The 25,215-nt window shown below is 47.1% G+C and overlaps 1 protein-coding gene and 1 non-coding gene across 2 annotated transcripts; both read left to right on the top strand.

Moving 5' to 3' along the window:
- Positions 1–8,390: 8,390 nt before the first annotated feature.
- LOC130483146 (U6 spliceosomal RNA) lies at positions 8,391–8,494 on the top strand. Its single transcript, XR_008933568.1, has one exon. It is a non-coding gene; the product is annotated as a U6 spliceosomal RNA (small nuclear RNA).
- Positions 8,495–14,312: 5,818 nt separating this feature from the next.
- Positions 14,313–15,275, top strand: LOC130482896 (vomeronasal type-1 receptor 92-like). The gene has a single exon (XM_056855772.1). It carries the CDS (start codon positions 14,313–14,315, stop codon positions 15,273–15,275), a length of 963 nt encoding a protein of 320 aa, XP_056711750.1.
- The last annotated feature ends 9,940 nt before the right edge of the window (positions 15,276–25,215 follow it).

Raw genomic sequence — 25,215 nt, forward strand, 5'->3', positions numbered from 1 at the left:
ATGGCCTTTAAAATGCTTTAATGCTTAAAAAGCATTAGTCTAATCCAGCATGGCCTTTCTTATGTTCTTATGACACAGGGCTGGTAGATCTGCCCAACTGTTCATATGGCCTTCCCCACGGTGAGCTGAAAACCTGTCTTTTAGAATGTAAAATAAGCAGACATTCGTATTCTGGAGGCTGCTGACTTGTCCATTGAGTGCCAATGTGGTGCATTTCCCAAACAGTGGACTTCACAGCCCAAGTTGTTAAACTAAGAAGAAGCCCCTACCTGAATTCACCTGAAAAAAAGTGGAGATTCCACCCTAATCTGATTCTAGTCCCCTTAGCAATTTCCCCTTGGAGCGCTGCATGCCATGAATTAACGTCAGCTCTTTTTGTCCCCAGCTTTGGCCCCTGGTGAACACTAGAGAGCTTCTTATGCAATCCAGCCATTATTCATAATGCATGGCACCGACCTCATTAGCATTCAGCAACAATCCCTGAAGGGTCTCTTATGCTTCACCTCTCCTTTCCACCAACGCCCTTGTTCAGCTTTTTGGAGAAACCTTCACATGTTATTTTCCTACTTGGTGGTGCCTTGAGAACACAAGTTTTTACCGGTGCAGTCCTGAGCGGAGTTACCCCCTTCTAAACCTTCAGTGGACTGAGAAGGGCTTCAGTCTGCTTAGGATGGCACAGGACATCAGCCGTTACCTTATTTACAGTTTGTGTCTTGTGGACAGAAAGATGATGGGATGTACAAGGTAGCTTTCCCTCCCAGCTTCCTGCAGACTATGGAGTTTAACCAAGAAACTGGCAAAGGAGAAGAAGAAGAGGGAGAAGGAGATCCATTATAAAGAATACAGATGTTGGGAGGATCTAAAATCAACAGGATGGTGGTACAGATTAGGGCTGTTGGAAAAAAAATTCGGCAAAATTTGGATTCGGCAAAATTTGGCCAGGAAATGCCAAAGTCTGAACTCCCCCGATTCAGATCCGTGCAATTCATCGTGAGATTCGGAGTTCGGGGAAAAGTTCGGCCATTTAAAGCCATTAAAAACACATTCACGCCTTTCCGCGGCTCCGGGGGGGGGGGCATTTTTGGAGGTAGAGGTCCCAAACTTTCAGCGTAGCTTCAGGGGACCCTTCTTGCAAGAACCCCCAAGTTTTGTAAAGATTGGGGGGACCCCTTCCGGGCCCCATATATCGGGACCCCCTGACCCAATCTTTACAAAACGTGGGGGTTCTTGCAAGAAGGGTCCCCTGAAGCTACACTGAAATGTTGGGACCTCTACCTCCAAAAATGCCCCCCCGGAGCCGCAGAAAGCTGCGACTGTGCTGTAAATGGAATAAAGATGCACATTAAGGATGGGGGGACCCCTTCCAAGCCCCATAACTTCGGACCCCTGACCCAATCTTCACAAAACTTGGGGGTTCTTGCAAGAAGGGTCCCCTGAAGCTACACTGAAATGTTGGGACCTCTACCTCCAAAAATGCCCCCCGGAGCCATAGAAAGCCGCGAATGTGCACACCCCCCCCCCACAGGGATCTCTCTCTCATACAAACAGATACTCTTTCTTTCTCTCCCCAGGCCGCGCAGCAGCTGGGCTCACGCACTCAACCGCGAATGATTGGCCAGAAGAAGACCCAGCTTGGCCACCGATTGGCCACGGGAGAATGCTGCTTACTAACTGACGGTTATGCTGCTGATTCTGAGCCCCCGAATTTGCTGAATTTATTCGGCATGCCCCGAACTCGCTGAATTCGGCTTGTTGTTTTCCCGCCTTTTTTTAAAAAATAAATATTTTATTAATTTTTCAATATATATACAAACAAACATAAAATCCCACATCCATTCACAGAATTCATACTCCTTCGGGGAGTCTGTTTCGTCGTACATCTCAAAAAGTCTTCTACATTATCAGTATGGTTTACATAGTAAATTCCTTCTATTCTAATTATAAATTTATGTATTCCAAATCTTACATCTATCAATCTATCCCTTTTGTTGAACATAGTCCAAGTAGCTTTCCAATTTCCATTGAAATTCATCAGTTGTCTTCTCTCTCAACCAACTAGTCAGTCTGGCCATCACCACGAATTCATCCATTTTCTGTTGCCATCTTTCTACATCTGGAAGGTCCTCCTGTTTCCAAAATGTTGCCAGTACCAATCTGGCCACTGTTGTCATATAACCAAATAGTTCTCCCAAATTCCTGTCCAAATTATTAGGTTCCACTCTTAATAACATAGTCTCTGGATTCAACGGAAATCTTATTTTTAAAATTTTCTGCATTTCTTGATGTATTTGTATCCAAAATTTCTTGACTTTCTTGCATGTCCACCACATATGAAAATATGTTCCATCTTTGTCTTTACATTTCCAACATCAACTATCATAAGACTCATCCATTTTTTTAATATCCATCGGTGTGATGTACCATCTAAAAAATTGTTTATACCAATTTTCGCGTAAATTATTGCTGGCTGTAAACTTAATAGATTTAGTCCAAATTTTTTCCCATTGCTGAAAAGTTATCTCCTTTTTAAAATTTTCCATCCATTTTACCATGCATGCCTTAACTTGTTCTTGTTCTGTTTCATTTTTAAGTAAAAGTTTATAAAATTTTCCCAAGATATGGTCTGATACTTTACTAATTAAATCTTCAAATTCTGTATTTTTTCTTATACAGTCCTGTAAAAAGCAATCATGTCGTTCTTTCATAATCATTTGGTTAAAAGTCAGCCAGTCATTTTCCCACCTTTTTTTAATTTGGTTCCATTCGAACTGAAAACCGCTGAATCGGGTGAAATTCGGCTGTTTTTTGGTTCAGGACGAACCGAATCGGCAGCCCTAGTACAGATGCAATCAGTGGCTTAATCTGGTTTATGGAATGCATCTCTTCCCCCCTCCGAACCCCCCCCCCCAGCCCTGATAGCTGTATTTTATTTGGGGAAAAGGTTAACTTATGTTAACTTTTCTTTTTAAAATCTAGCTTCTTCTATCAGACTTCTTACCAAATATGAACCAATTATACTGTGGGAAACACAACTTCACACAACTTCATTCTTTAAATGAAAATGCTGTCCCTGCCCTCATCCACATGAATCTGTACATTGGGGAGGGGCTGTGGCTCAGTGGTAGAGCATCTGCTTGGCGTGCAGAAGGTCCCAGGTTCAATCCCCAGCATCTCCAGTTAAAGGGACTCAGCAAGTAGGTGATGTGAAAGACCTCTGCCTGAGACCCTGCAGATCCGCTGCCAGTCTGAGTAGACAATACCAAATTTGATGGACCAAGGGTCTGATTCAGTATCCGGCAGCTTCATGTGTTCAAGAAGAAGAGTTGGTTTTTATACCCCCAATTTGTCTGCCTTTAAGGAGACTCAAAGCGGCTTACAATCGCCTTCCCTTTCCTTCCCCTCCCCACAACAGACACCTTGTGAGGTAGCTGGGGCTGAGAGAATTTGGAGAGAACTCTGACTAGAGGAGGGGCTGTGGCTCAGCATCTACTTGGTATGCAGAAGGTCCCAGGTTCAATCCCCGGCATCTCCAGTTAAAGGGACTAGGCGAGCAGGTGATGTGAAATACCTCTGCCTGAGTAGACAATACTGACTTTGATGGACCAAGGGTCTGATTCAGTAGAAGGCAACTTCATGTGTGCATGTGTAGCCCAAGGTCACCCAGCAGGCTTCATGTATAGGGTTGCCAGCTCAGGGTTGGGAAATACCAGGATATTTTTGGGGCGGAGCCTGAAGAGGGCAGGGTTTGGAGAGGAGAGGGACTTCAATGCCATAGTGTCCAATTACCAAAGTGGCCATTTTCTCCAGGGGAACTGATCTCAATCTGCTGGAGATCAGTTGTAATAGCAGGAGATCTCCAGCCACCACCTGGAGATTGGCAACCCTATTCATGGGTAGGAGTGGGGAAACAAACCCAGTTCTCCAGATTAGAGTCCGCTGCTCTTAACCACTATGCCACGCTGGCTCTCATGGCTCTAATGTAGAGTCCTCTGATCCTGGAGAGAATAGGTATGCGTCATGAACACATGAACACCTGAAGCTGCCTTATACTGAATCAGACTCTTGGTTCATCAAGGTCAGTATTGTCTACTCTGATGGGCAGTGGCTCTCCAGGGACTTAACTGAGGTCTTTCACATCATGTGGCCCTTTAACTGGACATGCCAGGGATTGAACCTGGGACCTTGAATCAACAGGGGCATAATATCCAACTCGCAAAATGTCACAGTCCCGCTGAACACCTCATTGGTCAGGCTGCACCTGGAGTACTATATGCACTTCTGGAGGCCTCACTTCAAAAAAGATGTGGACAGAATGGAGCGGGTGCAGAGGAGAGCGAGGAGGATGATCGGGGGCCTGGAGACCGAGCCATACGAGGAAAGGCCGAGGGAGTTGGGAACGTTCAGTCTAGAGAAGAGGAGGTTGAGGGGGGGACAGGATTGCTCTCTTTAAGGATTTAAGGCTGTCACTTAGAGGAGGGCAGGGAGCTGTTCCTGTTGGTAGCAGAGGATAGGACTCGGAATTATGGGTTTAAATTATGGGCTGAAAGGTACTGGCTGGATATCAGGGAAACATTTTTTACAGTAAGAGTAGTTCAGCAGTGGAATCGGCTGTCTAGGGAGGTGGTGAGCTCCTCCTCTCTGACAGTCTTTAAGCAGAGGCTGGACAATCACTTGTCAGGGATGCTTTAGGCAGATTCTGCATTGGGCAGGGGGTTGGATTAGATGGCCTCTATGGCCCCTTCCAACTCTATGATTCTAGGATTCTATGGTCATTTATGCCTGGGAGTTTTACCTGAGGTTTGTTGCTTGCTGGACCCACACTTTCCTGTTGGGAATCTATGCACCAGCAATCTCCAAACTCAAACCAGGAAGTATTTGAATCCCCGCCCATTGAAATGCTGCTTTGTAATTGGCTGTAGTGAGAGAAAAGTTCCCTCCCCTCCAAATCCAATTGCTGCATAAAAAAGCATTTTAAGAACATAAAACAAAAAACGGAGCCATCTGAAAAGATGGGGGGAGGAATCTAAGCCTTAGTTTTAAAAAGCCTTTCTTCTGCTCAGAAAGAGCTCCAAGGAAGCAGGAAGTTGGTTCTTGTAGGTTATCCGGGCTGTGTAACCGTGGTCTTGGAATTTTCTTTCCTGACGTTTCGCCAGCAACTGTGGCAGGCATCTTCAGAGTAGTAACACTGAAGGACAGTGTCTCTCAGTGTCAAGGGTGTAGGAAGAGTAATATATAGTCAGAAAGGGGTTGGGTTTGAGCTGAGTATTGTCCTGCAAAAGTATTGTCCTGTAAGTATCAAGATAATGTGCTAATGAGGGTATGGTATGTTAATATGGAACCATTGTATCCTGAAGTGATCTGTTAATGTGTGTAATAATAATAATAATAATAATAATAATAATAATAATAATATCCATCCAAACATTCAGTTTACCATGGAAAAGGAAATTGAGGGTAAACTCCCATTTCTTGATACCCTTGTCATCCGTAAATCAAACCTTCAGTTAGGTCACAAGGTCTACCGGAAACCAACTCACACAGATCGCTACTTACACAAAAACTCCAACCACCACCCCCGACAGAAAAGAGGAATAATCAAAACATTAATAGACCGTGCAAGACGGATCTGTGAACCACAGTTTCTCAAGGAAGAAACTAACCATCTAAATCACGCACTGCTAGCAAACGGCTACTCCAAGAATGAAATCAGAAGGGCCATTGAACCAAACAAAAATCAGAAAACTCAAGAAAAACAGTCTCCCATAGGAAAGGTATTCTTGCCATTTATTAAAGGAGTCACTGATAGGATGGAGAAACTTTTGAAAAAACATAACCTACAAACAGTGTTTAAACCCACCAAGAAAATACAACAAATGCTACGATCAGCAAAAGACAAAAGAGACCCCCTCACCTCTGCAGGAGTATATCGTATACCTTGCAGCTGTGGAGAAGTTTACATCGGGACCACAAAACGCAGCATACAAACAAGGATAAAAGAACATGAAAGATACTGCAGACTTGGCCAACCTGAGAAATCAGCAGTGGCTGAACATGGACTGACAAAAACAGGACACAGGGTCTTATTCCAAGACACTGAAAGACTGGACAATTCTACCAACTATTTTGTCAGATTGCACAGAGAAGCCATTGAAATTCATAAACATCAGCACAACTTTAACAGAAAAGAGGAGAGTTTAAGAATGAATAAGGCTTGGCTTCCTGCCCTGAAAAACCTCCAGACAAAGACAACATTCAACAATAGCCATACAGATTAGTTTTGGATTACACACATTAACAGATCACTTCAGGATACAATGGTTCCATATTAACATACCATACCCTCATTAGCACATTATCTTGATACTTACAGGACAATACTTTTGCAGGACAATACTCAGCTCAAACCCAACCCCTTTCTGACTATATATTACTCTTCCTACACCCTTGACACTGAGAGACACTGTCCTTCAGTGTTACTACTCTGAAGATGCCTGCCACAGTTGCTGGCGAAACGTCAGGAAAGAAAATTCCAAGACCACGGTTACACAGCCCGGATAACCTACAAGAACCAATGAACTCTGACCGTGAAAGCCTTCGACAATATTTTGAAGCAGGAAGTATTTGAATTCCTGCCTCTGAACATGCTGCTTTGTAATTGGCTGTGAGCGAAACTAAGCTTGCATGCCCCACGCTTTGCCTTATGCATGTGGATTTGTGGATTTCACCTGGGCTGAGCTCTGGGGAGAGGGGAGAATCGGGTTAACTAAGGAACTGGAAGTCCCGGGATTTGTGGGGGCTGGCAGCGAGGTCATTTCTAATGGAGGGAAAACTCATGCATAACTCCAGGGAACAACCGAGACAGACGGGGGCGAACGTGAGTGAAAGGACCCATGCATAAACGACCTATGATGTCCAGAAGAGCCTGGCTCAGGACAAGAGACTGCTTCAGCACCTGCTGTCCCCACAGCTGCTGGGTGTAGCAGTGCTGAAACCGGAGAGTTCTGTCTCAATCCCGGTGATTGAGCATCTTAGCGTAAACAGAGATGTCAAAGGGGATGTGGCTGTCCATGGTACTGATCACATCGATGAAGTCACTGGAGGTCTTGGAAAGGGGGACCGGCTAAGGAGAACGGGCCAAGTTGAGACCCTTCCCTAAGCTGCAGCCTTTCGAGCCTCCACAACACAGCCAGCATGGTGTAGTGAATAGGATGTCGGTCTAGGATCCCAGGTTCGAATCCCTACCTTGAACACATAAAGCTGCCTTAAGCTGAATGAGACCCTTGGTCCATCAAAGTCAGTATTGTCTACTCAGACTGGCAGTGCCACTCCAGGATCTCAGGCAGGGGCCTTTCATATCACCTATCTCCCTTTAACTGGAAATGCTGGGGATTGAACCTGGGACCTTCTGTTTGCCAAGCATAGACTCTACCACTGAGCCACAGCCCCTCCCCCAAAGCCTCGGAATCATAGAGTTGGAAGGGACCACAAGGGGTCATCTAGTCCAACCCTCTGCATGGCAGGAAATTCACAACTCCCTCCCCCCACACCCCAGTGACCCCTACTCCTTGCCCAGAAGATGAGCAAAACAAATCCTCTAGGAAGCTCGCTGGGTGACCTTGGGCCAACCACACACTCTCAGCCTAACCTACCTCACTGGGTTGTTGTTTGGGGAGGATAAAATGAGAGGGGGAAGAATAGCATAAGCTATTCCCCTGGATAAAATGGCTGCTTTGGCAATGGGACTCTATGGCGCGGAAGCCCCTGCCCTCTCCAAACCCCATCCTCCTCAGGCTCCACCCCCAAAATCTCCAGGTATTTCCCAACCCCGACCAGGCAACCCTATGGTTTTTAAGCAGATGCTAGATGGCCATCTGTCAGCAAGGCTGATTCTGCGAACTTAGGCAGATCATGAGAGGGAGGGCAGGAAGGGTTGCATCAGTGTTTGGCTCTTGTGGGCCTTTCTTGCATTCCCAGGGTAGTGCCGATCACCACTTTGGGGTCATGAAACAATTTTCCTCCAGGCCAGATTGCCCAGAAATCCTGGAGGGTTGTGTGTGTGTGTGTGTGTGTGTGTTTGTGTGTGTGGCGGGGGGGGGTTGCCATCTTCTGGACATGGAGGAGGTGTCTATGGGGGTGGGGGGGAGGTAGTTGTGAATTTCCTGCATTGTGTCGGGGGTTGGACTAGATGACCCTGGTGGTCCCTTCCAACTCTATGATTCTAACATGCCTGAGTAAAATGCTGCCAATGTATTGTACCATATCCTTTGAATATACACAGAAAGTAACCCACCAAACAGGGTCGAGCTCCACAGTCAAACTGGTGGGTGTTGAAGCATCTCTACTTCTAAACAGTGGCATAAACTACAGCTATTACAATACACATATGCAGAGTGCTTCAGCAGTACACACACAAAAACTGGAACAATACAGAGAAGATTATCTCAGTCCTTGTGCGAGGAAGACATGCAAAGAACCATATGAATGCACAAAACTGCCTTACACTGAATCAGATCATCGGTCCATAAAGGTCAGAATTGTCTACTCAGACTGACAGCTGCTCTCCTGGATTTCTGGTAGAGGTCTTTACCATCCACTACTACCTGATCCTTTTTACTGGAGGTGCTGGGGCTTGAACCTGGGACCTTCTGCACGCCAAGCAGATGCTCTATCACTGAACCTCAGCCCCTCCCCAAACATGAAGCTGCCTTGGTCCATCAAGGTCAGTATTGTCTATTCAGACTGGCAGCAGCTCTCCAGGGTCTCAGGCAGAGGTCTTTCACATCACCTACTTGCCTGGTCCCTTTAACTGGAGGTGCTGGGGATTGAACCTGGGACCCTCTGCATGCCAAGCAGAGGCTCTGTCACTGAGCCACGGCCCCTCCCCTTCTCATATTACTGAACCTAAAAAGCTGTTGGCACATAATGTTGATGGCGCCCATCCCAAAGTGCATTGGAAACCCCAGCAAACACTTGGCCTTAAAAACTGGAGAGTGCCTGTAGCTACTGGTGACCACAGCCCTTGAGATGGCCTGGGGGACTCTACACACTGAGCTCCTCCTCTCCCATAGGCTGCCCTGCTCTCCTCCTACCCACAAGCCATGTTCCTCAATCCTTCTTTTGCATAGGTGGGGAGTGCAGCAGAAACTTGGATCCTGGTTCTGCCTACTCAAGCAAGGGCAGGGTTGCCAGGTCCCTCTTCGCCACTGGCGGGCGGTTTTTGGGGCGAAGCCTGAGGAGGGAGGGGTTTGCAGAGGGGAGGGACTTCAATGCCGTAGAGTCCAATTGCCAAAGCGGTCATTTTCTCCAGGTGAACTGATCTCTTTCGGCTGGAGATCAGTTGGAATAGCAGGCTATCTCCAGCTAGTACCTGCAGGTTGGCAACCCTAGGCAAGAGACCGTCATGATTCTGCCCCTCCTGTGTGTGTGCATGTTCTCTTCTTCATCCATTGTTGATGTGCCTGCGGGAAAAACTCTGCATGAGTTAGCTTTTGAACTCTTCCAGAGAGCAGAGTTGGTTATTTTGCAAAGTGGAGCATTTCTCCTCTTCCTGATTCTCTCTTCCCCCTCTTTCATTATTCCCCTCTTATAGAAAGGTCAGGCCTTCTCTTTCGTCCCCTTCTGCAGGCATTTATCACAGCCTGTGGACCATTTTCTGTAATGATAGAGTAATTTTACAGAGCAATCTTTGGCATGTCTAATCAGAAAGAAGTCCCACTCTGTTCAGAGGGGCTTATTCCAAGGTAGGCGTGCATAGGATTACAGCCCTTTCCACCCCCCATCAAGTCACAGCTGACGTATGGTGACCCCTAGTGGGTAGGGTTGCCAGGTCCCACTTTGCCACCGGTGGGAGGTTTGGGGGGCGGAGCCTGAGGAGCGGGGTTTGGGGAGGGCAGGGACTTCAATGCTATAGAGTTCAATTGCCAAAGCAGCAATTTTCTCCAGGTGAACTGATCTCAATCAGCTGGAACCCTAGTAGCATCCCTTACCCGCCATATCACCTTGGTCTTCTCATTTGCCAGAGAAAAGATACACCCTATGCTAGTGCCACACTTATGGGTGGACATAGGGTTGCCAGCCTCTAGGTGGTGGCTGGAGATCTCCTGCTATTACAACTGATCTCCAGGCGACAGAGATCAGTTCCCCTGGAAAAAAATGGCCGCTTAAGCCATTGGACTCTATGGAATTGACATCCCTCCCCTCTCCAAACTCCTCAGGCTCCACCCCAAAATCTCCAGGTATTTCCCAACCTGGAGTGGGCAACCCTAGGTGGACAAACTTTTGTAGGATAATAGCCCTGTATGACAGCAAGATGGAACCCCGTATCGTGCCCTGCCTTTGAGGGAGGGGAGGAGTACCGTGCTCCTGTGCACACCTGGAGCGCTCTCCAGGCCAGGTGTGACGATCTGGGACATCTTCCTTCCTCCCAGCAAGGAGGACTATCTGGAAGCGGTGTGCTGTGCTGCCATCTTGAGGACACCTCTGCCACTGCATGGGAGTGGGCTGTGAAATGCAGCATAATGAAGATTCACCTGGGCCACGTAGAAGTTGTGATGGAGGGAGACCTATTGTCATGTGGCCTTGTGGCACTCCTGCCAGGCTAGGGTTGACCTTGACCTTGTGGCACTCCTGCCAGGCTAGGGTTGACCTTGACCTTGTGGCACTCCTGCCAGGCTAGGGTTGCCAATCTTCAGATAGCCAGCTGGGTGACCTTGGGCTAGTCACAGCTCTCTCAGCCCCACCTACCTCACAGGGTGTCTGTTGTGGGGAGGGGAAGGGAAGGTGATTGTAAGCTGATTTGATTCTGCCTTAAGTGGTAGAGAAAGTTGGCTTATTAAAACCAACTCTTCTTCTTAAGGAGACTCAAACCGGCTTACAATCCCCTTCCCTTCCCTGCAACAGACACCCTGTGAGGTAGGTGGGGCTGAGAGAGTGTGACTAGCCCAAGGTCACCCAGCTGGCTTCATGTGGAAGAGTGGGGAATCAAACCCGGTTCTCCACATCAGAGTCCACTGCTCTTAACCACTACTCCATGCTGGCTCTCGGCTAGTGCTGGGAATCACTAGAGGTTTACACTGGAAGTGAGCTCCAGGAGTCACTAGAATATGGTTTTACTATAGTGTTTCTAGTGATTCCTAGAGCTACCATTGTCAGTTCCTATGAAGAATTTCTGGTAAGTACATCTGGCTGCATTAAAAAAAAATATCCCACCACTGCGGGCGATGGGACCCTGGGAGCGGGGGATCCCCTACCCCCACCGGTGAATTGGCACTCCAACATCTGGCTCCAGGAAAAGAGTTTGGCCAGCTGGCAAGGGAGAGTGGGGGCAGATGAGAGAGGGGTTTGCCCCCTCCCAAAATCCACCTCTGAGGGGACGGCCTCAATTGGATTCATTATAGAGCTGGCTGCCAATGACTCATTACTGAACTAAGAACATAAGAAAGGCCATGCTGGATCAGACTAAGGCTTGTCAAGTCCAGCAGTCTGTTCACACAGTGGCCAACCACTCTAGGAAGCCCCCAAACAAGACGACTGCAGCAGCACCATCCTGCCTGTGTCCCACAGCACCTAATATAATAGGCCTGCTCCTCTGATCCTGGAGAGAATAGGTATGCATCATGACTAGTACCCATTTTGACTAGTAGCTATGAATAGTCCTCTCCTCCATGAACATTTCCACCCCCTTTTGAAGCCTTCCAAGTTAGCAGCCATCACCACATCCTGGGGCAGGGAGTTCCACAATTTAACTATGCCTTGTGTGAAGAAATACTTCCTTTGATCTTGTTTTGAATCTGCCACCCTGCATTCTAGTATCATGAGAAAGGGAGAAAAGCTTCTCCTTGTCCACTCTCTCCATACTAGGCATAATTTTATAGACTTCTATCATGTCTCCTTTTAACCACCTTCTTTCCAAGCTAAACAGCCCTAAGCGCGTTAACCGCTCCTCATAGGGCAGCTGCTCTAGTCCCCTGATCATTTTGGTTGCTCTTTTCTGCACTTTCTCTGCAATCTTCTTTTTTAGGTTGGTGACCAGAACTGTACACAGTATTCCAAGTGTGGTCTCACCATAGATTTGTACAAGGGCAGTATGATAGCAGCAGTTTTATTCTCTATTCCTCTAGCAATGGCAATTCTACTAATAGACATTATTGATGGTTTCAAACAGCATTTGTTCATGATTAATTCTGCATTTCAAAGGCCAACTAGCATATCTGTAGAGGGACAGGAACACATATTCCAGGCCCATTTTCTGGACGCTGGTAGGTTTCCAGATCTGCCCTTCTTCAGAGCTGGGTTTTTTAAAATTTAAAAACAAGACAATAGCACTAGATGGCAGCAGAATCCAAAGTCTGAAGCTGAAAACTGTGCATGTGGTTTGCTTTCACATTTAGGGGCCAGTTAGGGAAAGTGAGAGAAGCATCCACCCCACTTAGATGCTGCCGCTATTCCATGCAATGGCGTAATGTGCACCTCTGATGCACATCAGCTCTGTATGCGTAAATGCCCTCCTAGATCAAATCCAGGAATCAGCTAGCTCATGGAGGGTAAAATGCTTGAAGTCTGATTCACATTTTATGCCATCATGCACAAAACAGTTGCTGGCACTGGAAGTGTGCAAGAACACATTGGTGAGGGGCTGTGGCTCAGTGGTAGAACATCTGCTTGGCATGCAGAAGGTCCCAGCATCAATCCCTGGCATCTCCAGTTAAAATGACTGGACAGTAGGTGATGTGAACAACCTCTGCCTGAGACCCTGGAGAACGGCTGCCAGTCAGTACAGGCAATACTGACCTTGATGGACTGAGGGTCTGATTCAATATAAGGCTGCTTCATGTGTTCATGTGAGTGGGTTTATTTTTTTACACATCTGAACATGCAGCTGTAGATCTCCCAGTCCTCACAGTCACAATATATGTGTTTTGTAGTTTATTATTCTGCTATGTGTTTCATTTTGTTTTGTTTTATAGTAGTGGGGGTTTTTATGATGAAGACCTCCAGTCAAAAGTGCCTAGTAATAAAAGGAAAGCTATGCCAATTTGGTAAAGAAATTGAGGCAGAAACCTCTGACTCTGCAATATGTGTTACCACCAGACATTAAGGTGGCTTGCCTTGAGCGGGGGCTGTGCCTCAGTGGTAGAGCCTCTGCTTGGCATGCAGAAGGTCCCAGGTTCAATCCCTGGCAGCTCCAGTTAAAGGGACTAGGCAAGTAGGTGATGTGAAAGACCCCTGCCTGAGACCCTGGAGAGCCGCTGCCAGTCTGAGTAGACAATGCTGAATTTGATGTACCAAGGGTCTGATTCAGTATAAGGCAGCTTCATGGGTGTTCATGTGTGTTTGCCTTCACTTAGAATTTCCTCATTTTGAAAACGGGTAAGCATTGTGAGTATTCTCTGAAGGGGAACCTTTTGCCTTTATTATCTTGCTGCGATGCGGATCCGATATGCTCCGGTAGGTTATCGTCGGAGTGTGCCTCTTGCCACAGGTTGTCAAATGTGCCTGGCAACGATCCCCCCCCCTTTCGCTAACATGTTCATGTTCTCCTGGCTGGCCCCATATGTCTTTGTGACGCACACTGGCTTAATTAAAATCGCATTTTCCAAATGCAGCTCAATGCCGAGCAATTAATTTCACACATCGCAGTCCGATCGTGACAAGCCTGGGATTGGGGGCAGGCATGGCAGGGAGACAGCAAAATGAGAATGCTGTTTATTAAGACCACCAAAAATGACACAAACCTGTGTGAGCTTTCGAGTTCTCCAGAACTCTTCCTTAGGAGGACAGGGGTGGTCTGAAACATCTTTTTTTCTCCTCACACACATTTTACCCTCAAGTGGTCTTCTTAATAGAAAGTATTTTTGTGGCTTTTCATAAATGTGGAGAGCCGCTGCCAGTCAGAGTAGACAATACTGACTTTGGTGGACCAAGGGTTTGATTCAGTATAAGGCAGCTTCATGTGTTCATGTGTTCAGTCTTGGGGTTTTCTCTCCCTTGCTTTCTCCGGTGTCTAATATCGGCCGCTGGCTAATCTGCTTTCTGCCTGACCCTTTTCAGCAAAATAAGATAACACGGCTTAAACAAATAGCAGAGTAATCATACCTCTGAGTAACTCAAGGGGTGTGTGTGAGAGAGAAAGAGAACAGGCAGTACGTAAAAGCTGCCGTCCACCCCCTGAGGTTGGGAAAATAGCTCTCCTGAGGGGTTTTGTGCAGAAGGCAAGGGGATGTGTTGGAGGTCACCAAACCGACCCGGAAAGGCGTTTTGAAACCCAGTCGGGACATGAAGGAAAGGGGGCCTTCCCAAAGGCTCTCCTCAGCATGACTCCCAATCTCATGTTCGCCACGTCCATCATCATCTACCTGTCGTCCTTCATGGGCATGCTGGGCAACTTGATCGTCCTGTTTGCCTTCATCAGCAACGCCATCCGGCACAGGTCGCTCCAGCCGCTGGACCGCATCATCGTCAACATGGCTCTGGTGAACCTCTTCCTCTGCTGCTACAAGGCCATTCCTGGGCTCCTCATCGTGAGCAGCACCAATGTTTTTGGTGAGCTGGGCTGCAGGATCCTGCTGTATACGTACCACACTTTGAGACTGATCAGCATCTGGTCCGTAGAGAACCTGAGCTTCCTCCACCTGATCAAGATCCGAAGGCCCAACCACCAATGGTCAAAATTCATCTACAGGCACCAAGGGGAATACGTCAACATCACCCTCGCGGGCTGCTGGGTATTCAGTATCGTCTTGCAGATCCCTTACATGCTGTACGAGAAGACGGCTGATGGGAGGAACAAGACGATAGCTTTCCTGGCCACCTCCACGTGCTTGAGATCCACGGAGAGCTTCGCCATGAAGTTCACCACATATGCCTCGGTCAGCTTGGACTTCGTCTTCATCATTCTGGTCGTCATCCTCAACGGCTTCATCATTGACCTCCTCTGGAAGCACAGCCGGAAAGTGAAGGCCGCTTCCGCGGTCACCAACAGTGGCTGGAACAAACACACGGCCCAGGCCACGAAAGTCTTGCTCTCACTTCTCTCCATCTACGTGGTCTGCTGGATCTCCAACGACGTCGTGTGGATTGCCATTGCCTCGGGGTACATCAAGAACAGCTTTGAAAACAGCATCCTCAACGCTCTCTACAGCATCCTGTCTTCCGTTTATTACTCAACCAGTTCATTCGTTGTGGTGCTGGGTTATAGAAAAGTCCGGGAGTACCTGATGGAAGCCTGCTGGTGCTTGAGGTGTGAGAGACCCACCATGGTTCAGAGAATGACCTAGGAGGATGGACCAGGGGTGGGCAGATTCTAGTCCATCTATTTCCTCATCCTTAAACTCGCTGAATTCTGGCCCTTGGCTGGAAAAAAAATGACCTATGCAGTTCTGGAGACCGTGTTCCAATAGAATCAGGGCCGTGACCTTGTTTGGCTGACATTTTCAGCTTCCTCACTGGTGGGTAGGGTTGCCAGCCTCCAGATGGTGGGATTCAAAACAAACCTCATGCTTAAGTAGGAAATTAACAAACAACAACAAGCACTGATGGCACACAACTTATATAATGTCATAGGTACAAATGTCCTGCACTACAAAACTCTTGTCCGGGTTTTCCCCCTACCTTCTACGGAGCGCCGCCTTGCCTTTGCTTCGACTGGAGCCGCGTCGCCATCTGGTGCAGCACCGCGCCTTCTGTAAACCTTACAGATTTTTCGGGACCACATGGTTTTTCTGTATATTGTTATATATTGTATGGGATTTTATACCTATGCCATTATATAAGTTGTGTGCCATCAGTGCTTGTTGTTGTTTGTTAGCCTCCAGATGGTGGCTGGAGATCTCCTGCTATTACAACTGATCTCCAGGCGACAGAGATCAGTTCCCCTAGAGCAAATGGCTGTGTTGGCAATTGGACTCTATGGCATTGAAGTCCCTCCCCTCTCCAAACCCCACCCTACTCATGCTCCACCCCCAGAATCTCCAGGTATTTCCCAACCCGGAGCTGGCAACCCTACTGGTGGGAAAAGACTGTAAGACAGCTATGCAGGGCAGTTGGTAGATCTGCTTAAAACTCATAAATCCTGCAATGGATCATGGCTTGTGTTGCTTCCTCTTGTTCTTCGGCACAGGTTGCAAACAATATCTAGCCTTCCATATCTAGACCCTTGGTCCATCACGGTCAGTATTGTCTACTCAGACTGGCAGCAGCTCTCCAGAGTCTCAGGTAGAGGTTTTTCCCATCACCTAGTACCTGGTCCTTCTTAACTGGAGATTCCGGGGATTGAGCCTGGGAACTTCTGTATTCCACGCAGATGCTCTATCACTGAGCCATAGCCCCTTTCACCTTGAAGTCTCGTATCGACTTTAATGGCTACCACCATCTTCCCATGTTTCATGCAGCCATAATAATGAACCTTGGCAGGGGGGCAGGGGGCTGGAAGTCAGGGTTTAGGGGAGGCAAAATTGGGACTAGGAAATGTACCAGAGCTGAAATTATGGATTACAAGAAGGGGAAAGCAAGAGAGTCAATGCTCACTCAGGAATATGAATATGGGAGCTTGGTTGGGGATGGGATGAAGAATGTGGAACTCTATGGTGCTGCAGGAGGCATGACCACCAAGGAAATGGACTGGTCACCAGAGCCAAGGTAGGATTCTTGGACTGAATTTTGACCCCTCTGATTTGCAGGAAGGGAAAGTTGATACCCGGTTTGACCTCTATAGATGGCGTCTGTGACATTTGAGGATGACTTACAAGAGCTGGCTTGACAGGGCATTGATAGTGGGTTGCTAATCGCCGCCGACCATTTGTATGGTGCAGCTACCAGCAGTTGACATCCATCCAACGCTTAGACCATGACGACCCACACAGTTGCACAGAAAGAACAAGGACCAGCATGGGCAGAACACTGTGGACCACCTGACACTCACAGGTTTCTTGAGGGAAACGGCACAGACCACCCCTTTCCCCAGCAGCATGGTAAGTGGTGGACTCTAACATGGAGAACAGGGTTTGATTCCCCACTCCTCCACAGGGAAGGGAAGGTGATTGTAAGCCATTTTGGTTCTTCCTTAAGTGGTAGAGAAAGTCGGCATATAAAAACCAAATCTTCTTCTTCCTCTTCCTCTTCCTCCTCCTCCTCCATTCCCACCCTCCTAACGTTTATATAGTGTGTTTGCCCTGATGCTCCCCTGTTGTTTTATTGCTGGATATGGATTCATACTTGACCAGCAGAGTCATTCACTGCTAAATTAGTACTGCTGAAAGACCCAGGAGTAGCTGACGGCTGCTGCTGGATGCTTGCAAATGACAGCAGACCCCATTTTTATTGAGCAAGTATCATCCCTTATTTTCTACGAGGGACAAAGGGGGTGGCCATTAATTTTCTGCTCAGCCTGCGCCAAAGAGGAACAACAGTACTTCATTTCTCCCCTGAAGTAGCTGCTTGGACAATACAGAAGTTAACTACTTTAATGCTGGATTAAGGTAGGAGACGGATGTTGCGGGTAGGAGTCACACATCATTTGATACTGTGGTGTTGTATCAATTCACCTCCTGTATTTTTTGTACCTCGATCTAGGTGTCCCAGGCTAGCCCGATTTCATTGAGTCTTAAAAGCTAAGCAGGGATGGCCATGGTTAGTACTTGGATGGGAGACCATCAGGGCAATCCAGGGTTGTTACGCAGAGGCAAGCAATGGCAAACCATCTCTATTCATCTCTTGCCGTGAAAGCCCTATGGGGTTGCCATAAATTGGCCGCAACTCGACATTTATGTTTTTCTGTATGGCCAAGAAAATCCTGGAGGTGAATGATTGTGATAGCCTAACAGCTGAAAACGCGTGGATCTGGCCTATGACACTGCTGTTTGAAAGGGTGTGTACAAAAGAATCACAAGGCAGCCACTCCTGAACAGGGACGGATCAAGACAGTAAAACAGTCCAGGAGCAACCCAACACAAGGCAAAGCTAGAAGAAGAAGAAGAAGGTGTTGTTTTTTTAATACCCCAATTTTCTCAGCCTTTAAGGACTCGAACCGGCTTACAATTGCCTTCCCTTCCTCTCCCCACAACAGACAACTTATGAGGTAGGTGAGGCTGAGAGAGTTCGGAGAAACTGGGACTAGACAAAGGCCACACAGCTGGCTTCATGTGGAGGAGTGGGGGATCAAACCCGGTTCTCCAGATTAAGAGGCCACCACTCCTAACCACTACACCAAGAGTGATAGCAATGAGCAACTTCTTCCATGCCACTGGTGGTTGGGTCCAAGATGGCCTCAGTGTATTCATGTACACTGAGGGCCTTCCAGGGGAGCAGCCATGAGTAATTAATTGTCCCTGTAGGGTCATTTATCCATGGGTACTTTCATTCATGTTCGCCCCCGGTCTGTTTTGGTTGTTCCTTGGAGTTCTGCATGAGTTTTCCATCCATTAGAGGTGTCCTTGTGCCCAGCCCTCGCAATGTCCGGGTCTTCCCATTCCTCTGTTAACCCAACTCTTCTATCTTCCCTGAGCAAAGCCCGGGTGAAATCCCCATGCATAAGGCAAAGTGTGGGGCAAGTAAGCTTGGTTTCTCTCACAGCCAATGTTCAGAGGGGGGTATTGAAATACTTCCTGCTTCCCGCGAACTCGTTCTGAGCACAAGAAAGGCTTTTTAAAACCGAGGTTTGGATTTCTTCCCCCACCCTTTCAGATTGCTCTGTTTTTTTTGTTGTTGTTCTTAAAATGCTTTTTTATGCGGCAATTGGGTTTGGGGGGGAGGATCTTCTCTCACAGAAAGCACTACAAGTAAGCCAGTTACCAAGCAGCATTTAAAGGGCGGGGACTTGGTTTGAGCTTGGAGACTGCTGGTGCGTAGACTCCCAACAGAAAGGTGTGGGTCCAGAGAGCAACGAACCTCAGGTAAAACTCCCTGGCATAAATGACCTAAGTAAACGGGACAATCCACCCTTACTCCTGAAACTCCCGTGATGTGGGAAATGATGCTCCCGTAACTGTCAGTCAACTCTACCCTGCTAACTCCATCGTCATCGCCCACTTCTGATCTTACTTTTGGCCAAAGATCACCCATGACTTTCGACCTGTCCAGTTAGGTCCACAACACGTGGATGTCTTTCCGTCTTTAAAATGTCTCTCGCGCTATTCATCCTGAAACCTTTCCAAGGGAGGTTTAAGTCCCCGTTTTGTTTTTCTGGCTGGTGTCTCCTAAGGAAGCACAATCAGAGGCTGAGCTGGCTTTGCAGACAGCAAACACATGACTAAGAGACTGCCCGTGTGATGGTCAACTGGGAAAACACGAGCGCCTTTCCAAGGCAAGCGGCGGGTAAACATTTGCTTACAGTCGGCTGAAGGCAAATGAACGGCTCCACGCATTACCATTCTCTCGGAGGTACGGGCTTTGAACAAAAGCTTCATGCACAACTGACCTTTGAGCTCTGAAATGTTGTCCTACTAAGTAAAAGAAAGGGTGCTGTTTTGCTGGATCCCCTCCTGTGCGCTTATTCGACTCCCTGAGACGGGATTCCTGACGAATCAAATGAATTAGTAATACTGGACGGGCAATAAACGATATCACTACCTGCTTGTTTCTTTGGTACTGTTTGGAAATGAAATCAAGTGCAAAAGTAGTAATTCTGACTAGGGTTGCTAACCTCTAGGTAATGTCCCAACATGCAGTTGACAACCCTAGGAGTAGGGGTTAGCCAGGTCCCTCTTCGCCACTGGCGGGAGGTTTTGGGGGCGGAGCTGAGGAGGGAGGGGTTTGGGGAGGGACTTCAATGCCATAGAGTCCAATTACCAAAGTGGCCATTTTCTCCAGGGGAACTGATCTCTATCGGCTGGAGATCAGTTGTAATAGCAGGAGATCTCCAGCTAGTACCTGGAAGTTGGCAACCCTACCTAGGAGCAACCTCAGCGGGGTATAATGCCACCCTCTAAAGTAGCCATTTTCTCCAGGGGGACTGATCTCTATAGCCTGGAGATCAGTTGTAATTCCAGGAGATCTGCCAGTCCCACCTGGAGGCTCAGCCCAATCTACCATGGAGATCATGGCAGCCATTAATATATTTTTATTAATATTTTTTATAATTTTTAAGACAAATACAACACACATACAACTTACACTCCTTGTACAAAGTCATATCTTGTACTCCATATCTACAAGATCCTCCTCAAATACCATACGGGGCGGAGCTAATTCATTCTATACCATCTAATGCTAATCTTTAAATGTACTCAAACAAATAAATCTTTAACTAATCATAATTTTAAACATTTATTCTCAAACCTGGATACAATCTATGTATTACTGAGCTTATTTAATATAACATTATGTTAATATATTAATACCCATTATTGAGCCTGGGACTCACTCACTCACTCACTCACTCACTCTCTCTCTCTCTCTCTCTCTCTGTCTCTCTCTCTCTCTCGATCTATCTATCTATCTATCTATCTATCTATCTATCTATCTATCTATCTATCTATCTATCTAGCTATCCATCTATCTATCTATCTATCTATCTATCTATCTATCTATCTATCTATCTATCTATCTATCTATCTATCTATCTATCTATCCATCCATCCATCCATCCATCCATCCATCCATCCATCCATCCATCCATCCATCCATCCATCCATCCATCCATCCATCCATCCATCCATCCATCCATCTGGGGTATCCAGGCCGAGGTAAGCAGCTGAGCTGTTCTTCCAGGTAGCTCCAAATGAGTGGTTCAAAGAGAAAAGTAAACACAGCTGGTCGACTTAACAGGGGTTTGTTTAGCTGTCAGCAGACCGGACCCATGTCGGCACATGAGCCCCGAATAATTGGCAAGCGGGAAGGCGCTCTGCAAACGGGAACACATTAAGGCCTGGCAGGATTCTTATCTGTAGATAGTATTTTCCCCGCTGCTTGCGGTAAGTCCTCTCATTAATCAAACCATTGTAAAATCATCAATTTCCGGCCCAAGAATAACTGTCAGCAGTTCGTGAAAGGGATTCGGCATGAATAGCACATAAGGCAGGGCTTTTCCCATGCATCAAGCTAAGGTTGCCAACCTCCAGGTGGGGCCTGGTGATCTCTCAGCATTACAACTGATCTCCAGAAAGGGTTGCCAACTCTGGGTTGGGAAACACCTAGAGACTTTGCAGGTGGGGTTTGGAGAGGGGAGGGACTTCCGTGGGGAATAATGCCATAGGGTCCATCTTCCAAAGCCGTCATTTTCTACAGGTGAACTGATCTCTATCAGTTGTAATCTCAGGAGATCTCCAGCCACCATCAGGAGGTTGGCCATCCCATCTCCAGATTACAGAGATCAGTTCCCCTGGAGATAGTGGCTGCTTTGGAACACAGGGTGCTGTTTGGTGGATCTCTCTGCCACTGCTGAAGAATCAAATGAATTACTGATATTAGAGGGGCAATAAGCAATATTACTACCTACTTGTTTATTTGGTAATGATTGGAAATGAAACGAAGTACAAAAGTTGCATTTCTAACAAGGGTTGCTTATCTCTGGGTGAGGCCTGGAGATCTCCCGTAAGTACAACTGATCTCCAGACTACAGAGATCAATTCCTCTGGAGAAAATGGTCACTTGTGGACTTTATGACAGGAGTGTCAAATAGGGTTGCCAACTGCCAGGGAGTAGCAGGAGATCGCCTGCTAATTCAACTGATCTCCAGCCGATAGAGATCAGATCACCTGGAGAAAAAGGGCCACTTTGGCAATTGGGCTCTATGGCATTGAAGCCCCTCCCCAAACCCCGCCCTCCTCAAGCTCCGCCCCAAAAAACTCCTGCCAGTGGCGAAGAGGGACCTGGCAACCCTAGTGTCAAGGTACACGGGCCTGATATGGCCCCTGGAGAGCTCTTACCTAGCTACCTCCCCCAGCTCCTGATCTGGGCTGGCGGAGCATGGCCCGGCCCAACCAAGTGACATTTATGTGATATCTGTCCCTTGTAACAAATGTGTTTGATAACACTGCTTTTTGCAGCCTTACGCATACATGATCCCGCCCAAAAGAAACCCCTGCTCCGGACATGGCAGAGGATTTTCAGTCGGCAGGGGACGATGGTAGGGTTTGAGGAAGGGAGGGTCTTCAGTGGGGTACAATGCCATAAAGCCCACCTTCCAAAGATCTCCATTCACCACCTGGAGGTTGGCAACCCTAGTTGCCAGCTCTCGGTTGGAAAATTCCTAGAGATTTGGGGGTGGAGCCTGGGATGGGCGGAGTTTGGGAAGGGGAGGGAGCTCAGCAGGAATATAAAGCCCTAGGGACCACCCCTCTATAACAGCCATTTTCTCCAGGGGAACTGATCCCTGTTGCCTGGAGATCAGCTGTATCTCCAGGCCCCCCCTGGATGTTGGTAACCCCAAGTGATGGGGAAGCACTCTCTTTTGCTCTCCCTTGAGAAGTCTCCTCATCCCTGATATAAACTTGGCTTCTTTCTCTACTTTGGGACGCCAGTGACACCTGGTGGCGTCAAATTCTGATGGGGTAGCCATGTTACTCTATTACTGCAGATCATGAACAAGTGGCCTGTGGAAACGTGTGGCTGCAGCTTGCATGGGCCAAGTTTTTTCCCCCTCAGATGACACAACGCTGCTAATGTGTATATTTGCAAATACACTTTGTAATATTTGCTTCATTCTCACACACGGAGAAAAAGAGGCACTCCTAGAAGGCAAGAGGGCTGTTGTAAGGATTCGTGATTATGTAAAGTGCCTTGAAGACTGAAAGTGCTCTATAAATGCTAAGTAACAAGGCTTTATGGGTAGGGTTGCCAGGTCTGGGATGGGAAATATTTTGGGAAATTATTGCACCAGATCATCGTTAAGCCTTGCATTTTTTAACCTTATTTTTTAGATCTGTAATATGAAAATAGGTATAGATTGTTTTGGGGTGCAGCTGAGCCCAGTGTCTGTATGTGCATTTGTCCGGGGGACACCACACTTGGGAGCTGCTGGCACAAGAATCAGATTTTGGACCAGGACCCAGCATGTACCCTCTCAGATGGCACAGTCCCCTGAATGTGGGGGTGTATGATGTGTGGTGGTCCAATCTTTATTTTGGGGTGCAGAGCTTTGAAATTGTCCTGAATATCATTGAGGAACTAGGAAATGTAAATAAGGAACTGGGAACCAGGAACCAACTTCAGCCTCCTTTACTATGCTCGGTATGTTTATTTGCTGGTCATTTGCTGAAATGTAGCGGGAAAAATAATAAATCAAAAGCAGGAAAAGGGAGGCAGAGAGACTTCAGACCAGAATTAGAAAAAGCCAGTGTTTATTCAGTAGCTACTGGGCTCAGCCTTGCTCTTGAGAGCATCAAAAGAATTAGCTGCGCATTTTAACAAAGGTGTGCAACATCTTTTATAAGCTCATTATACATTCTAAAATACATGATCTATGCATATTTTATAATAACTTGTCATTGGCTCAGAGTTCTAGGGGATGATTTCATTGGTTTATAATACAAATCAGAATAATCTTATTGGGTTACAACATAAGGAAAAATCATAGGTTTACAGAAATACAGCAATATTTTCATTGGTCTAGACCAGTGGTTCCCAACCTTTTTTTGACCAGGGACCACTAGGACTTTTTTGTTCGGTGCAGGGACCCCAAGGTTCAAAATAAAAATTCAGAGAATCTGAAAATAAACTTTAATCATAACTGTCAGTTAAACATTAAACTTAGAATAATCTTTGAATGTATATTTTTATAATAGAGAACTTTTAATTGAAAATATTAATTTATTATGGGTTTATAACTTTGTTTCGCGGACCTTAATTTAGTTCTCGCGGACCCCTGGGGGTCCACGGACCCCTGGTTGGGAACCAGTGGCCTAGACTAATACTTGCTTAGAGTGTTATTGTTAGTGCACCTGGTATTTTATCTAGCTGCCCTCCCTAGCAGTTCCCAGACATCTCGTCTGCTTTGAGTAACTTTTCTGTTTTTCACCTTGGGGAGCTGAATAACAACTTTCTTTCTATCTCTGAATTAAATATATCTTTTTGCCCCCCGCCTCCTTTGGAGTCCAGTAATTTTCCAAAAGGCCTATGTCCTAAAAGCCTGCCACTTCAGTATTATTAAAGATTTGATGTGAATCATAATTAAAATAATAAGTTGCCATTATAAAAGAAGCCACCGAGGAGGCGGGGTCATGCGATCAATAGGTGGGGCTCGGTGGGCCGCCTTTTAGGAGCAGAGGAGCGGCATTCTTAGCAAGCGGAAATGCAAAGCTACGACTTGGATGTGCTCAGGCGCCATTTCCCCCTGCGGGTCCAGGGGGCAAGGTGACCAGGGGCGGCCCCTTGAGATGGGTGGGCTACAATCCGCCAGCACAGAAGAAAACCTCCAGATCCCTAGACATGAACGCCTATGCACATGCAGTTTAAACTTGTTAGATACAATTGACCACATCCTTTTAGATTGCCCCTTCTATGTGACTCTGCGGGATAAACTGCTATCTACTTTGCTCCAGTACAAGACATACAGGGGTAATGAAGTGAAATGCAAATTTCTTTTGAGTGACCATGATCCCAAAATTACTGCTACCGTGGCTGAATTTCTTACAGGAGTTCTTAAAGAACAAGAAAAGTTTTATTAACCCGACTGTAACTTATATGTATTGCCCTTTGGAGGTATTTTGTTGTTGTTTTTTCTATCTCTGTCTTTGGTATGCCGATAAAGGTTAATGAAATGAAATGAAATGAAGAAAACGCGTTTCTTTTTCTCGCATGCAGGTCTGAACAGCGCCTCGTTCTTTCAGGCAACAATGTAGCCACCTCAATTCCCCCCCCCTACACAGTCTCTTTTCTACAGTTACTGGAGAAAGGACCCCCGCACCTTTTTTTAACCAAACGCTCTCAACGTTTCCCCATCAAATCGCTGAGCAACCAACAGCATCCTCTTTATCTGTCAAGCTCCTAATGCCGTTTCGAGGCTGAGGGTGGGAACCACGCAGCTAATCAGTCACTCGCTTAGACAGCTACATCATGCGGAGAAGGGTCCTCGTCGGTTGCTAGGCTACGAGGCAGCGGACCTATCAAGGCTTCCCTTTCTTCTCCCTCGGCGCGGTCAGCCCCAAACGGCCGCTCGCCTTGAGGGAGGGGGTGGGCGGAGGAGTGGGCGTGGCTCGGCTAGGGCTCGGCTCAGGATTGGGTGGGCGCCTCGGAGAGGGGCGTGGCTGAGAGAGGGGACCAATCGGGAGGGGGTCACGTGGG

The sequence above is a fragment of the Euleptes europaea genome, chromosome 9 (assembly GCF_029931775.1).
Source record: "Euleptes europaea isolate rEulEur1 chromosome 9, rEulEur1.hap1, whole genome shotgun sequence".
NCBI lineage: Eukaryota > Metazoa > Chordata > Lepidosauria > Squamata > Sphaerodactylidae > Euleptes > Euleptes europaea.